Source organism: Myotis lucifugus, unplaced genomic scaffold (genome assembly GCF_000147115.1).
Source record: "Myotis lucifugus unplaced genomic scaffold, Myoluc2.0 scaffold_390, whole genome shotgun sequence".
Classification (NCBI taxonomy): domain Eukaryota; kingdom Metazoa; phylum Chordata; class Mammalia; order Chiroptera; family Vespertilionidae; genus Myotis; species Myotis lucifugus.
In genome coordinates this window covers 936-15,731 of record NW_005871438.1, presented here as the reverse complement: position 1 = coordinate 15,731, position 14,796 = coordinate 936, and the positions used below count along the sequence as shown (strand labels likewise).

Here is a 14,796-nt window from a genome sequence, read left to right as displayed (position 1 = left end):
GTTGGGGCAACAGGGTTGTGGGGGGGCAGTTTAGGGCAACCAGGCCAGCAGGCAGAGGCAGTTAGAGGTGATCAGGCTGGCAGGGGGGCCAGTAGGGGCAATCAGGCAGGCAGGCAGGTGAGCAGTTAGGAGCCAGTGGTCCCAGATTGTGAGATGGATGTCTGACTGCCTCAGGATCGGGCCTAAACCAGCAGTCAGACATCCCCCAAGGGATCCCGGATTGGAGAGGGTGCAGGCTGGGCTGAGGGGACCCTCCCCCTGCCCCGTGCATGAATTTCATGCACTGGGCCTCTAGTATTTCAATAAAATTTTATTTACAAAAATAGGCAGCAGGCCCCATTTAGCCAATGGGCAATAGTTTGCCAACCTTTGATCTAGGGCAAGCATGTCAAACTTGCAGCCCAGACAATATAACGGTATGTAAGAAACATTTTAATAAAAATTTTGTCACTTAATTTTAACAATATCCTGTTATACATAATTATTAGTAATGATCTACAACGTTCTCTAATGACTAATTACAATAACTGTGTTGCATTCATTTCCCTTTAGCATCTTACACGCAGGCGCACCATTTCTCTCCACTAATACTAGCAGCGAATATTTTAGCAGCTGATTGCCACGTCATTAATCTTAGACTGACTTGTTTGGTGTGCGCAACAGGAAATATTTCGCTTTCAGAGAACAAGAAAAATAGGTTTATTTGTGTTATGCTTATTAATTTGCACAGTTATTCAGTGTCTGGTAAGTTAATGTTCAAGAAAAAAATGTTAATTTTTATTAAAATATTCTATTATTTTATGTTAATGATTACTCATTTATTTCAGTCCTTTGCATTCAGCACGTCTCTATCAAAATAAACCTATGTTTCTATGAAAATTGAAGCTTTTGGTTTTTTTGCGGCCCACATAAACTTAAATCTTGTTTATTTGGCCCGTGTTGGCCTTTGAGTTTGACATGCTTGATCTAGGGACCAGCAAGGTCAGTACCACCTGGAAGCTTATTAGAAATGTAGTATCTCAGATCCCACCCCGCATCTTCTGAATTAAGTTCATTCTAACAAGAACCTTAGATGATTCTTTTGGACATTAAGGTTGGAGAAGCACTGGTCTCCCAGGGTGAGGCCACCACCACCCCTCCTCTGGGTTGCTATGCTGGACTGACTGGTCTCCTTGAACTTCTACCTTTAGTTAACTTTGTCACCCTTTACCATTCTCCACAAAGCAAAGGTCTTCTTAAAATACAAATTGGTTCACATCTCTTGCCTACCAAAAACCTTTCAGCAACCTCTCAACTAGGGTTATCAGACTTAACAAAAACAATGAAAAACAGGATACCAAGTTAAATTGGAATTTCAAATAAACAATGAAATACATTTTAATATACATATGTCCCTTGTAATATTTAGAACATACTTACACTAAAAAGTTAGTTGTTATTTATCTGAAATTCAACTTTGACTGGGTGTTCTGTATTTTACCTAGCAGCCCATGCCCAGTGCTCAAGGTTATAGTCTGAACTCCTTCTTACAGCTTGTAAAACCTGCATGATCTGGCCTTGTCTCCTTACCAGTATCATCAGACACCACCCTAACCTCCTCACAATGCTCTAACCACAGTGGCTAAGCTCCTTCCTGCCAAGATCTTGGACAAGTTGTGGCCTCCACCTGGAATCCATTCTCCTCCTATCCTGCAGGTCTCAGCCTAAAGTCTCCTGTGTAAGGGAGGCCTTCTCTGACTCTGTCTAAATGAGCACATGCTTTCCACACAAGACTCTTTCCTTGAGCTTAAAGAAATCCAAAGAAGGAATGATTTCTTGGGACTGTAATTATCTTAGTGAAAGGAGAATGAGGGATTCCTTGGGACCAGAAGGTCTGGGAATAATAACACAGGAGAGGAAGAATAGCATTGAATGAGGGCAGGAAATAGGAGAGCAGAGGACAGGCGTGGGCCAGTGTGAGTGAAGGAAATTAGTCAGAACTATAGAAATAATAATTTTAAAAAACTGAACGTATAAATTGGATTTGGCTTGTAGAATACACTGAATTTCTCAATGAAGAGTTTGAATTGCTCAGAAAAGCAAAGAGGAGCCACAAAAGTTGTTGAGCAGAGGTGACATCATGAAGCTGTGTTTTGGGAAAATGAACCTGGCAGGAGGGTAGACTTGACAGAAGGAAGGGAGAGAGGCCAGCCAGGAGGTGGTGTTGGTGAAGCAAACCTGAGTGTGTAATTGAACTACTTGAGCAAGGTAGGAGTGGAAGAGAAGGAGCAGCGACAGAGTTAAATGGTTAAATGAAGGCAGGAGGGTTAGAAAGGAGTTTTTCAAATTTGTTTATGAAAGAACTTTTAAAAACATGGGGAAACAGCTTACCTGTGTAATTTCCCATATTATGAGTTAGAAGCACTAAAAGCCCCATAACTGTCCCATGTAACTCTTAATCCCTCTAAAGACGTGAGAGTTAACATATTTAGAAAAGGGAGACTCTAGACAGCCCCCATTCACCTCTTCCTTCCTTCCTTCCTTCCTTCCTTCCTTCCTTCCTTCCTTCCTTCCTTCCTTCCTTCCTTCTTTCTTTCTTTTTTTTTTTTGAAGCAGAGAGAGAGACATTCACAAGGGAGGCTGGCTGAGTCATGATTCAAAATAGGTCATGGCTGTTGAATAAGGGAGCCCTCAACGATGGAGTTAAATGGCCTCTTCACTCACAATGTTAAAAGCATTTTACTCAGTGAATTTAAGCTGTCTGTGCTCCGTGTTCTCTGGCTGATTTTTTTCAAAGTTGGTTTAATCCTGGCACTTCATAAAATGTGTGTAAAGCAAGATTTTATTTGTGTTCAAGAGAAATCTCTGAAAGAGTGGAATAAAACGAAATGCATGGAAACAAGCTCAAATCCTGCAATGAGAAAACACAGATGTACAGGTTAAGTGCAAGATTCAGGCGATGTGCCCCACCCCCCGCCCCTAAATAAGTTTCTAATCAAATGCCAGAATGAAACATTGAAACCTGCCAAAATGTCCTACTTGGCTGCCTTCACTCTTGAAATCATTCCTTTTTATTGCATCTGACTAGGCAGAGAACAATAATGGAAATGCCTACCAACTGATGTTTCTGGCAATTTTGTGAATTATCACATAAAATGAAATGCTGAACTACATTCCTTTCTCCCTGGGGTTTATCTTCACACTCCTATTCATGCTTGGCATCCCCTCTGCTTGGTGTGACCGCAGTCCCAAAACTGAGCTGCTGAAGATTAGACTGTGATATGCTAATCATTTTGCATTTTAAAAAGACTAAATAACCTATTTAAGAAAACCATTTAGGTTTGTATAATTCTTCCCTTCTTCTTTTCCTTTTCTTCAGTAAGCTCGATGTGATTAGCTTCGATTAGGATCATACAATAAGCAGGGAAAGAACACACTTCAGAGATCCCCCATAGAATTTTGCTGGTGGCCCTCAGGCTGCAGATTTTACTGGCTTTCTGGGAGGAAGTGAGCTAGGTGCGATGAGATGACTAAGACAGAAACTGGCGAACATCTCAGGTTCAGTGATCAGAGTTATCAGATTGCAAATGTTTAGGAGGCATAATGTGTTCTAATGAAATTTCCAAGACTGCTCACTAAAAAAAAAAAAAAGGAATTTAGAAGATTTCTTAGTGCCAAATTAAAAACAGTAAATATTGCCGAAACCGGTTTGGCTCAGTGGATAGAACGTCGGCCTGTGGACTGAAAGGTCCCAGGTTCGATTCCGGTCAAGGGCATGTACCTGGGTTGTGGGCACATCCCCAGTGGGAGATGTGCAGGAGGCAGCTGGTTGATGTTTCTCTCTCATTGATGTTTCTAACTCTCTCTCTCCCTTCCTCTCTGTAAAAAATCAATAAAATATATTTTAAAAAAACAGTAAATATTAAGTATAACTTGATTAAGGAGGATTTGTACATCATTAAAGAAAAACTGGAGGGGGTGTATCAAAAGTATAGCAAACTAGAGAAAGTAAAAGAAATTAGGTCAGAATTGTTGATCTGTTCCACAGGCATTTCTCGAGCAGCTATTATATACCTGTCTCCGTGTTATATGTTGATAGTATAAAGATGAGTTAGTCTTCATCCTTTATCTTGTAAAGTTAATCTTGGTACATGAAAATGTAAAGAGATTAGTTCTTTTAGATACTGGTGAAAATGCTTCCAAATTGGGATAGTTGCTTTCTTTCTCCTCTTGGGCTACTTTTTGTTTTGAAACCAGAGAACCTATGGATCTGGGCTGCCAGTCACTACTTGTGCCAATTAAGCAGAGACAGGGTTGAATCATATATGAACATTTATTCCCATAATGCTGGCAGTATGGGAGAGCAGCAGGTCACCCAAGAAAATCTGCTCTGCACCCCACCCCCCATAAGCCAGCTGCTTATATGGGATACAGACAAAGATTACGTGGGGAAGTGGGCAAAAGGAATAAAAATGGGTATAATGGTTACAGATTATAGGCAATGTGGGCAATGTGGGCTGGGGGTTTGCAAAGGGCAGGGGGCATCGGGGACTCCATTGTTGCCTTTCCACAACAAGATTGGATGTTAATCTTTCTATGAAGATAGGCAGCTCCCAGATGAGGAGGATGGGCTGCATTTCCAGGTGAGCTCCCAGGTCCCGTGTATAATCCCCAGCCAGGTTTGAATGTGCTTCCTTTAATCAGAACAAAACAATCATGGTTAACAGAGCATGATTAATATTTCTTATTAGTACTTCTTATAACTAATAGCTAGTCCCCAATATTCTAATTCTACCCCTAACAGTTTCACATGAAAGAGTCAAGCTTCCAAAAGCAGGAAAGGCATTGCTTTGGTTAGAGGTGAACTTTTCACGTAACACATGGCCCACTGAAAAATCCAGACAGTGGCATATATTACTAATGAAGAATTTGAAAACATAGTACAATGTTCTGTAAATGAAAGTAAATATATATGTAATTAGAGGCCCGGTGCATGAAATTCATGCACTGGGGGAGGGGGTGTCCCTCAGCCTAGCCTGCACCCTCTCCAATCTGGGACCCCTTTCACAATCCCTTTCACAATCCGGGACTGCTGGCTCCCAACCGTTCGCCTGCCTGCCTGCCTGATTGCCCCTAACCACTTCTGCCTGCCAGCCTGATCACCCCCTAACCACTCCCCTGCCAGCCTGGTTGCCCCTAACTGCCCTCCCCTGCTGGCCTGGTCCCCCCCAACTGTCCTCCCCTGCTGGCCTGATCGCCCACAACTGCCCTCCCCTGCCAGCCATCTTGTGGCAACCATCTTGTGACCACATGGGGCGGCCATCTTGTGATGACATGGGCGTGGCCATCTTGTGCGAGGGCATAACAGTCAATTTGCATATTACCTCTTTATATACGGGATACTGTTCTGTATAACTCATTAACTAACTCTAGATATCTGCACAGTTTCCTTTTAAAAGAAGCCAGTGTGTCCATACCAGCATTCCCTGCCCATCATTCATACACCCACTAAATGATTGTACTTTCTAATACTGTACAGTACTGTACATAACAGGAAGGTCTTGGTATTGTTACAGATTTTACCAACCCATTCATTAATCCTCCAGAATCCTCTGAGAAATATAGTTAAACCATAACTAACCAATGTTTTCCTCACAGTAATTCTTCCAAGAAAGGAAAGCTTGCTTTAAAAAATAATGGAGGGTTATTTCAGGATACGATACTGGAAGATGATAGAAAAAACAATTATGAATTCCAAGAAAAGAGTAAACAGCTCTAAGAGGAAATATAATTATAGTACACTACTTGACTCTTTTTGGGGGAAAATGTAAGCAGCACAAGAAGATAGAGTCATAACAAAGTAACTGCATTAGGAGACAGGGAAAGGAAGTGAGTTAGTGTGAAAGAACTAAATTCTCATCTATTGTACAATACAGCAAATAGATGATATGAAAAATTATTAAATTGAGAAACAGAAGTTCAGAAAAAGAGAGATATTTTAAAATAAAAGAGAATTACAAATCCAGTGCGTGATCTTAGATTGACAAACCAACTACAAAGGCTATTTTAAAGGCAACTGGGGAAATTTAAATATGTACTAACTTTTATATGATAATAGAAATTGTCATTTTTCTTAGATGTGATAATATTTAGCTATGCATAATAAAGAATATCATGATAACTTTAATATATTTTAAATACATAAACATTTTTAAATACTTTAAAATGGCAAACATCAACATTTTAAAAACAGACTTTTCTATTTGATTTTGAACATCACCTTGATTTCAAAATGTGTTTAAGTAATTTTGACAATATATCTCTGGATTAGTACACAGCCACCACTATGTCCTATAGTTGAAGCTAATTTTTTCTAAGATGACTCTTGCTTTGCAAGATTCTGAAATTTCACAAAACAGATTTAATTACTTTCAGTGCACTTTACTTAATTAGGCAAGAATTCAGACAAACAGATTTTTGAAAGGTTTTTCATTATCAGATAAAAACTAAAAGAGACTGTGAACTAAGAAATTAAATTAACCAAATATTCTCCAAGTATTCCAATTGGTTAATAGGCATGGGTTGGTAAGTCTTGTTCAAACTAAAAATTCACATCCTAACTAACTGTTATGGGTTGATGGTTAAGAGCACAGCAAATGTGTGGCAAATACCAAGGGAATTCCTATGTCAGTAAGATTCTCAGGGTAGAGAGGACACTGGGAATGTGACCTACTTTAAAAATCAACAAAATAATCTTATATTTTAGTGATAAAATTATGATTTTAACATGTGTTTAATGAATAAAATACCATACCTGAGAGAAAAACACTTCTAGAAAGAATTTCACCTAAAAATGCATTTGACACACAAAGTAATATGGTGCAAATTTAACAGAGTTTTTAGTTGGTTGGTTAATATTTGTATCACTTAAATCCCTTTTGCAGTTATCTAAGGTGTAAGCCTTGATCCAATTTTTTTTATCCAATTTTTAAACTATTATATGAATAATTGGGATAAATGAAAGATCATTTAAAGAAAGAAACCAATACACTAAGGGAATATCCACACCACTTAGTTAATTGGAATGGCATAATAATACAGTCATATTTTAATTTGGTGGGACGGTGTTGACATGTAACTACTAATCCACTTAATTGGTTGATTTTAACTCATCAATAAGTATAATTAATTATTACCCCTTCATTCAACAAATAATTATTTAGCATCTATATACAGGTATGTGTGCTGGAGACTGGGAATACAGTAACAAACAAGATAAATTTGATTCCCACCCTCATGGATTTGGAAAGACAGGTGAAAAAAGAAATTTAAATGAAATATAACCAGTGTTCTCAGGGGAGAAGTCAATGAATGACTTGAAAGCACATAGCAAGGAACCTAATCATGTCACTGAAAATATAAACCAGGCACCCGACAGCCCTCTCTGTAACCAACCCCTTTCCTCAGGGTTGAAAATTCGAGAGTAAGTGCAGAATCCCAGTGATGTTGGTGGCTATGCAGGAAAAGGGCTGTCCCAGCTGAACACAGGATCCCTCTGCAGAGCACTGTCTCCATTAGCAATGCAGTTTATGCTGGCTTTGTTTTCCTGGAAAATGCATAGTAAGCTTTGTATCCCAAAGAATGCTGGGAGGGGCACTTGCCAGACTTATGAAGGTGGAATGACTATGGGTAGCTCTTGAGACAGGTGACAGGGTCGAAGATAAGCCTGCTCCTAACCTGAATATAGATATTAATAAGTATTGCAGCACCAAGTAATTCCAGAGAGACTATTAAAATGAATCTGGAACACCTCGATTATCTCCAAGCGTTTGGGTTAGATGACTGAGGGAGGACCAAATAAGTAAATTGGAAAATTCCAACCATAAGCAAAATGTGTGCTGATCTTGTGAGCCAGATTTTCATTAGATTTGAGAATAACTGGTGTGTTGTTGTTGTTTGTTTTTTCAGAATGTCCTCATTGTTGAGGTAAGCTGACTTTATACCCATATTTGGAAGTTGAAAGGATGAACGGTGAGTTTTTAAAATGTAGAGCTTGTTATCAAGTTGCCCAAGGATTTATTGAGTTCCCCTGTGTGCATGGCTCTCCAAATTCATTGAGTAGGAGCCAACTAGAATCAGGGACTTGAAATAATGCATTTAAAAGGTTTATATATTTAATTCCTCACATGTCTAAATTGGTCATTATACCCATTTGTGAATCAGATATTTTTACAGAAGAGAAAACTAACCCACAAAGCCAAATTTACTTCATACTTAAGCCAAGGTTAGGACCCTCTTCACCCTTACCTCAGTGTTCTTGCTAATGACTTTGAGTAATTCTACCTTTGCATCGAATCATAAATATAATCAATTTTAAAATGGCAGTCCAAAGGAAAGCTATGAATTAATTTAATTGGTTCTGTTTTAAAAAGAAGGAAGAGAGGGAGGAAGAAAAGAAAGAGTGGAGGGGAGAGAGAGAGAAACAAAGAGATAAAGGGAAGGAAGAAAAGAAAAAAAGAGAAAACACAGGCCCTGGGGCAGCAGTGGACGCAAACGTTCCTATTTCCTTCAAGAGCACACCTGTCTTATCAGCTGGCAGAAATTGGGGGGGAGGGGGAGGGCTGTCTTCAAGCTTTTGTTACACAATTGCCTGTGTGTGCCATATGTATCTGCAGTTCTGGCTCAGACATAACCCATAAAGTAGACCCTCTAGCCAAATGAATTGCCCAACTCTGGCTAAATTCAGACCTCTTGTTTTGATAATCAGTTCCTGACAGCTGATTTCTGTCCCGAGGACAATAAATTGCTGCTGCCCATTCTACTCTAATTGAGCAGCAGCTCATCAGCGGAGATGAGCCTCAGCTCACTGCAGGCTCACACCCTCAGAATTCAAGGGCCGTCACCAGCTGCCGTCCAGACACATCTCACTTCCTAGCCATGGAGTCCCCTATTGAGTGGGGAGGGCAAGGGGGAGGTGTTTATCCATTCAGTGTATTCAGATGTACATCCCTGGTCCATGAAAATTCATGCGTCCTGTATTGTGTCACATAACCTCAGGGCCAAATCGCAGTCCTTGAAAGTGTGTGAGTGAGTCCAAATGTACTCAGGGAGAGCCCCACATGCTCTCCAAAGGCTGAATTTAGCCTTTCAACCCAGCTCAGAGTTTGAGGAAATACTCACCAATGTATTTCCCCAACCCAGCTTCCAGAAAGAAGCACCAGTCCAAAAAAATAGAACCAATTCTGCCTCCTACTTTGACTCCAATTTGATCGCAATTCTAATAGGGATGCATTATTAATAAGGAATATAATTATCTGCCTGAATGAAAAATCTACTATGCTGCCCAAGTGCATTCGGTTCAATTTGTCTGTTCTCTGTGCAAAGGATGTTTTTGGAATGGGAACCGTGAAAGCGCTGCTCGGTAGCATAGAAAAACACAAGCCCAACATGATTCAGGTGGCCAGGTGAGGAGGACGCACATCATTGTTTCTGTCTTCCCAAACGAGCCCAAGAGGGATGCTGGTCCGGGATGCTGTTTTCAGAGAGTGCAGTCTGTTCCAAACCAGTGACCTTCTGCCCTGGGGTGCTACAGTTTGGCCACACTATACACACAGCCCATTGAACTGCGGGCCTGAGAGAGAGGAAAGGGAAGAGCACATGCTTTGCTGTGGCTGAGCCCCTCTTGACTGTGCCTCGAGCTGTTTCCAGGAGCAGCTGGCTGGGCCCCAGGGCCCGGGCCCCCTCCCTTCCTTTATTGAGAGTCACTGAGCTGGTGCTGCACTAGCAGAAGCATGAGTTGGAGGGCTGGGATGATGTCCCATGTGCTCAAGGGGAAAAAAATACATATTTTAAATACTACATATTTTAATGATATTTCATTTTATTTGCAATTCACAGAGATTTTATTTGGATCACTGAAGCTTTTTTTTTTTTTAATGATAGTTTGTTGGTGAAGAGGACACCTAGAAGTTGTGGCTTTAGACCTGACTGTAGGTGTTTTTGGTTTTTGTTTGTTAATGGGTTGCTTCGTGGTGGTAGTTTGTGTGTAAGAAATTCCTATTTGTCGGCATTCTGTCTGAAGTGGAAGCTGCATAGGTTTGAAAGACCCACAAATTCCCAGCCTTGCTAGCGAAACTAGAACTCTTTGCAACAAGGGGCTTACATTTCCTGCCTTGCTCCGCTCACAGGAACTCAGTTGTGTGCATGGATATTTTGATATCTAGGTTTTCCATAGAACCTTATCTCCAAGAGCTCAGAGAATCGGTTTCAGGTGGAGGAGGGAGACTCGGGCTCTCTGGACTGACACAGATGCACAGGATTCCTGCCGTGGCCGCCATCCCCACATGGGACATGGAGAGGCACGGGTAACGGTTCAGAGGCATTCTCATACCAGGCAATGCACAGTGCTGACATGCAGCGAGCCTGAAAATTAGCACACGAAGGGGAAATCCAAGTCATCTCCCCACCACTCCAAACAAAAGTTCAGTAACACAAAGAATTAAGTGAACAGCATAGGGAATAGTCAATAACATTGTAACTAGAGCTATTGTGCTGACCATTTTGCAATGAATAAAAACATCAACCCATGCCTGGCTGCAATGGCTCAGTGGTTGAGTGTCTACCTATGAACCAGGAGGTCACGGTTCAATTCCCAGTCAAGGGCACATGCCCAGGTTGTGGGCTTGATCCCCATTGTGGGGTGTGCAGGAGGCAGCCAATCAATGATTCTCTCTCATCATTGATGTTTCTATCTCTCTCTCCCTCTCCCTTCCTCTCTGAAATAAAAAAATATATATATTTTTTTAAAAAACATTAAACCACTATGTTGTACACCTCAAACTAAGATCATATTGTATGTCATCTGTAATTCAATAAAAAATAAAATATAACTTCACAGAAACAAAACAATAACAGAGAATTAGCAGAGCAAATATCTATAGATACTATCTTCACACTTGCCTTCAGACGTGTGTTCTGGAGGACTTTTCTCATCTAGGGCAGGAGGATAAACAAGCAGCTTGATTATTTATTATTCTAACACTGGAGGTGATTTTTTTTTCACTTGCATAGGCAGACTTCAGCTTGATTTTTATAACTTACATTTGCTCTCAAGCCTCTGGGATAATTTGGCCACAGTTCTCATTAGCAAGCTGAACAAACATTGCAGCAAGAGAAGCATGCTATGGATGGGTAATGTGCCAGTGCTATTTAGCCAGTGACTCTTTATTCGAAAACACAAGTTTCATTCCTATGTGGGATGTATTAAATCTAGACAATGTCAGTTCTGGGCAGATAGACCCAATAGTGTGTTCCTGTCCAGTTACTGGTTTGGGGAATATAATCTGGATATAGTTAAAGTTGGACACGGTTAGTAAACAGAAATCTTCCAAGGAAATAATGTAAGACACTGTTCAGAAAAAGTTTTAACTGAAAGACATTCACTTCAGACATTCCATTAATTACAAATTTCTGTGTCACTTATAGCAACAACACTAATAAAGTAATAACAGCAAACACTAGTAAGTGGATATAATGTTCCCGACTCTGTTCTAAGAGCTATATACACAGATTAACACATTTAATCCTCTAAGGTAGATGCTAAAGTTATGCCCACCTTACAGACGAGGAAATTGAACATAACAAGGTTAAATAGCTGGCCAAGGTCACATAATTGTAACTGTAGAGTCAGTATTGAACCCAGGCAGTCTGGTTTTAATCACTGCTCTTGCGCTTGCAATATACCTGTAACATCTGCAATTGCAAACCTAAGAGTAGGACTTGCACCCATTTACCCAGCTAGAGATAGGTCACTCTGGCTCCCATCCTATTCAACCACGTCTCCCTCTTATTCCATGACACTCTGAAGGTTTGGCTTTCTCAACTGGCTTTTCCCACTCTGAATTTCCATGCCTGTTCTAGGGTTTGCATTGCTCACGGTAAAAATCACTATTATTGCTACAATCAGGGTTTCCTAATGTTCTTTTAGCTAGCTCAGAATCCCTGTTTCTTCTTTCTTTCTGGATTTCTGAATCTTTGTACTTTTTGTTCCTTTCTCCTAATTGACTCTCTCCTCTATGTCCAATGACATCTTTTCTTCTGCTCATCCATCTCCTCTGATTATTTTTCTCAAGAACCTACAGTTTGGACGGTCAAATAGTGACACATAATGCAGTCCCCCAGAAAATAAGTTCCTGTTCCTGTTTTGTTTTTTTTGCTTCAAAATAAGATATGTGCAGTGTGCATAGGAATTTGTTCATAGTTTTTTTTTAAACTATAGTCCAGCCCTCCAACAGTCTGAGGGACAGTGAACTGGCCCCCTGTTTAAAAAGTTTGAGGACCCCTGGTTTGGACGGTCAAATAATGACACATAATGTAGTCCCCCAGAAAATAAGTTCCTTTCCTCTAGCATGTTCTGTGAGCAGGAACCAGTTGGTTTCTCTATGTGGAAGTATCTTTGGTCACAGGAATCAAAGCGGTGGTGGGCAGTACCATGGAGGTAACTTCCTCAGGGCTCTAAGTCCATTGGCTGCATCAAGGTATAGTTTCATAAAAGCAGGCAAGTGTATCGCTCACCTGCAATACTGTGACAAACAAACACAGACTCCAAAACATTGGAAGGAGCTTGAAAAATCATTGGACCATAAGCACATTTATTCTGTCTCAAGGCCTCCAATAAGGAGAGCTATGGTCTTTTCCTTAAGGATCCTTTTCAATAAAAATCATCTTCCTGTCAATAAATTCTTCTTTTGCTTAACCTGAGTACCTTCTACTGCATTTAAATCCATTTACTCTCCTTCTGCCCTTAATAGAGATGAAGAGCTAATTGTTGTCATCTGCATTGTGAACTCCAAGCATTCTCTTCCTCAAGATGAACAATTCCACTTCCTTCATATTGTCTCCCAGGTTTTGCTTCCCAGCTCTGTATCCTGCCGGGGACACTGAGTAGTGTGAGGATCACCTCTTAGTTGCAACAGCCTGCACACCTACTCCCGTACTGCAGTATCGTAATACCTCCTGTGTGAACTGCACTTTGTGCTTTTCAGAGTGTTTGCGTTGGCATTATGCCACTGGGTACTGCTTTGGAACAACACGCCTACATTACTAACTCATGCATACTTCTTAGTATCTGCTGGGCTGCCTGAGCCCTTTCTCAGCTCCGGATACCAGGAGTACAGTCATTCTTTATTGTATGTTGGCTTGTTTGTCTTGTCTTCCTGAGTTCTCGCTCGGGTCCAGGTCCCTGCTGGGCTCGTCCTATGCATTGCTTATCACGTTTTTCACTTGCTTCTGCCTAAATGAAAAGTCCTCACCATTGAAGTGTCAACACTAACATATGGTGGCTTTATGCTTGTTATCTACATTTTTTTTTCTTCTCTCTCTCTGCTCAGATACTGGATTTGAGATTCCAAACTTATTTGTGGTGGGTTATGCCTTAGATTACAATGAATACCTCAGAGATCTGAATGTACGTGTTGCATGCATATCCCTACCCCCATTTTACAAGGACTTCACAGTTTTATCAATTTAACTAATTATTGTCCTAGCCGGTTTGGCTCAGTGGATAGAGCATCGGCCTGCAGACTGAAGGGTCCCAGGTTCGATTCCGGTCAAGGGCATGTACCTTGGTTGTAGGCACATCCCCAGTAGGGGGTGTGCAGAAGGCAGCTGATCAATGCTTCTCTCTCATCGATGTTTCTAACTCTCTATCCCTCTCCCTTCCTCTCTGTAAAAAATCAATAAAATATATTTTTTAAAAAATTTAACTAATTGTTAAAATAGTAATAATTGTGGCTGCCATTTATTGAGTAACTTCTATGTCAGGAATATTCTGGGCACTTTGCATGCATAATCTCAATTCACTCCCCCCATGATAGAAGCAATTATGATTATCTCTTTTTAACTTCTATTTTTATTTTTTATGAGCTCTATTTTATACTAAAAAAAAAAAAAAAATAAGGAAGCCAAAAGCAGAACTATGGCTTGGTATTGATTTTTCTCCAAGTCATTGACTATGCCTACTTACCCACAGTAATGCTATATAATAAAAGCCTAATATGCTAAGTGTCCGACTATTCATTTGACCTTTCAACCAGTCACTATGATGTGCACTGACCACCAGGGGGCAGATGCTCCAACCGGTAGGTTAGCTTGCTTCTGGGGTCCAGCCGATCAAGACTGGGCGAGACAGGCTGGCCACTCCCTGGAGCCCTCCCGTGGTCCCTCCCCATCCCTGATCGTGCACTGGTAAGGTCCTTCAGCCTGGCCTGCACCCTCTCGCAATCCGGGACCCCTTGGGGGATGTCGGAGAGCCAGTTTCAGCCCAATCCCTGCAGGCCAGGCCGAGGGACCCAACTGGTGCACGAATCCTTGCACTGGACCCCTAGTGGTAAATATTCTATAACCTATTTTGTGTCGGAGCTTGAAATCTAGCAGGTACCAATTCGAGTGGCATTCAGCTAGCTTATAGCTATTCCCAATTTGGGGCAGTAGTTTTATTGGTGGCAGGAACAGCACCAGGGGTTACACTGGTAGGGTCACACTAGACCTGGGTTCAGCAACATCGGTACTTGAGTTGTGGCTAAGAAAGAATTTAGAGCCAAGACTCAAACTATAAGAGAACATTTATTTGGAAAGTCACAGAGGTGTAAGAAGTAATTTGTAGGAGAAATGGGCTTAGGAAACAAATTAGGTAAAAGGCCCTTGGAGCTTAGAAGTGAGGGAAGTCAAGGTGACACACTTCGGGGTTTGGGGAAGTGGAGGGAAAACTATGGTGTGCTCCCATGAGGGAGAGTGTGATGCGTTTTCTGTCCTAAGGGT

The 14,796-nt window shown here is 41.0% G+C and overlaps 1 protein-coding gene across 1 annotated transcript in view; it reads left to right on the top strand.

Moving 5' to 3' along the window:
• The window catches only part of PRTFDC1 (phosphoribosyl transferase domain containing 1), a gene marked incomplete at its 3' end in the record, with an annotated part of 95,167 nt that extends 81,723 nt beyond the window's left edge, over positions 1-13,444 (top strand). The window contains 4 exon segments of the mRNA XM_006101995.1: positions 7,948-7,965; positions 9,364-9,443; positions 9,922-9,968; positions 13,368-13,444. Of these exon segments, the coding sequence (XP_006102057.1) occupies positions 7,948-7,965; positions 9,364-9,443; positions 9,922-9,968; positions 13,368-13,444 (222 nt within the window).
• Between the last annotated feature and the right edge of the window lie 1,352 nt (positions 13,445-14,796).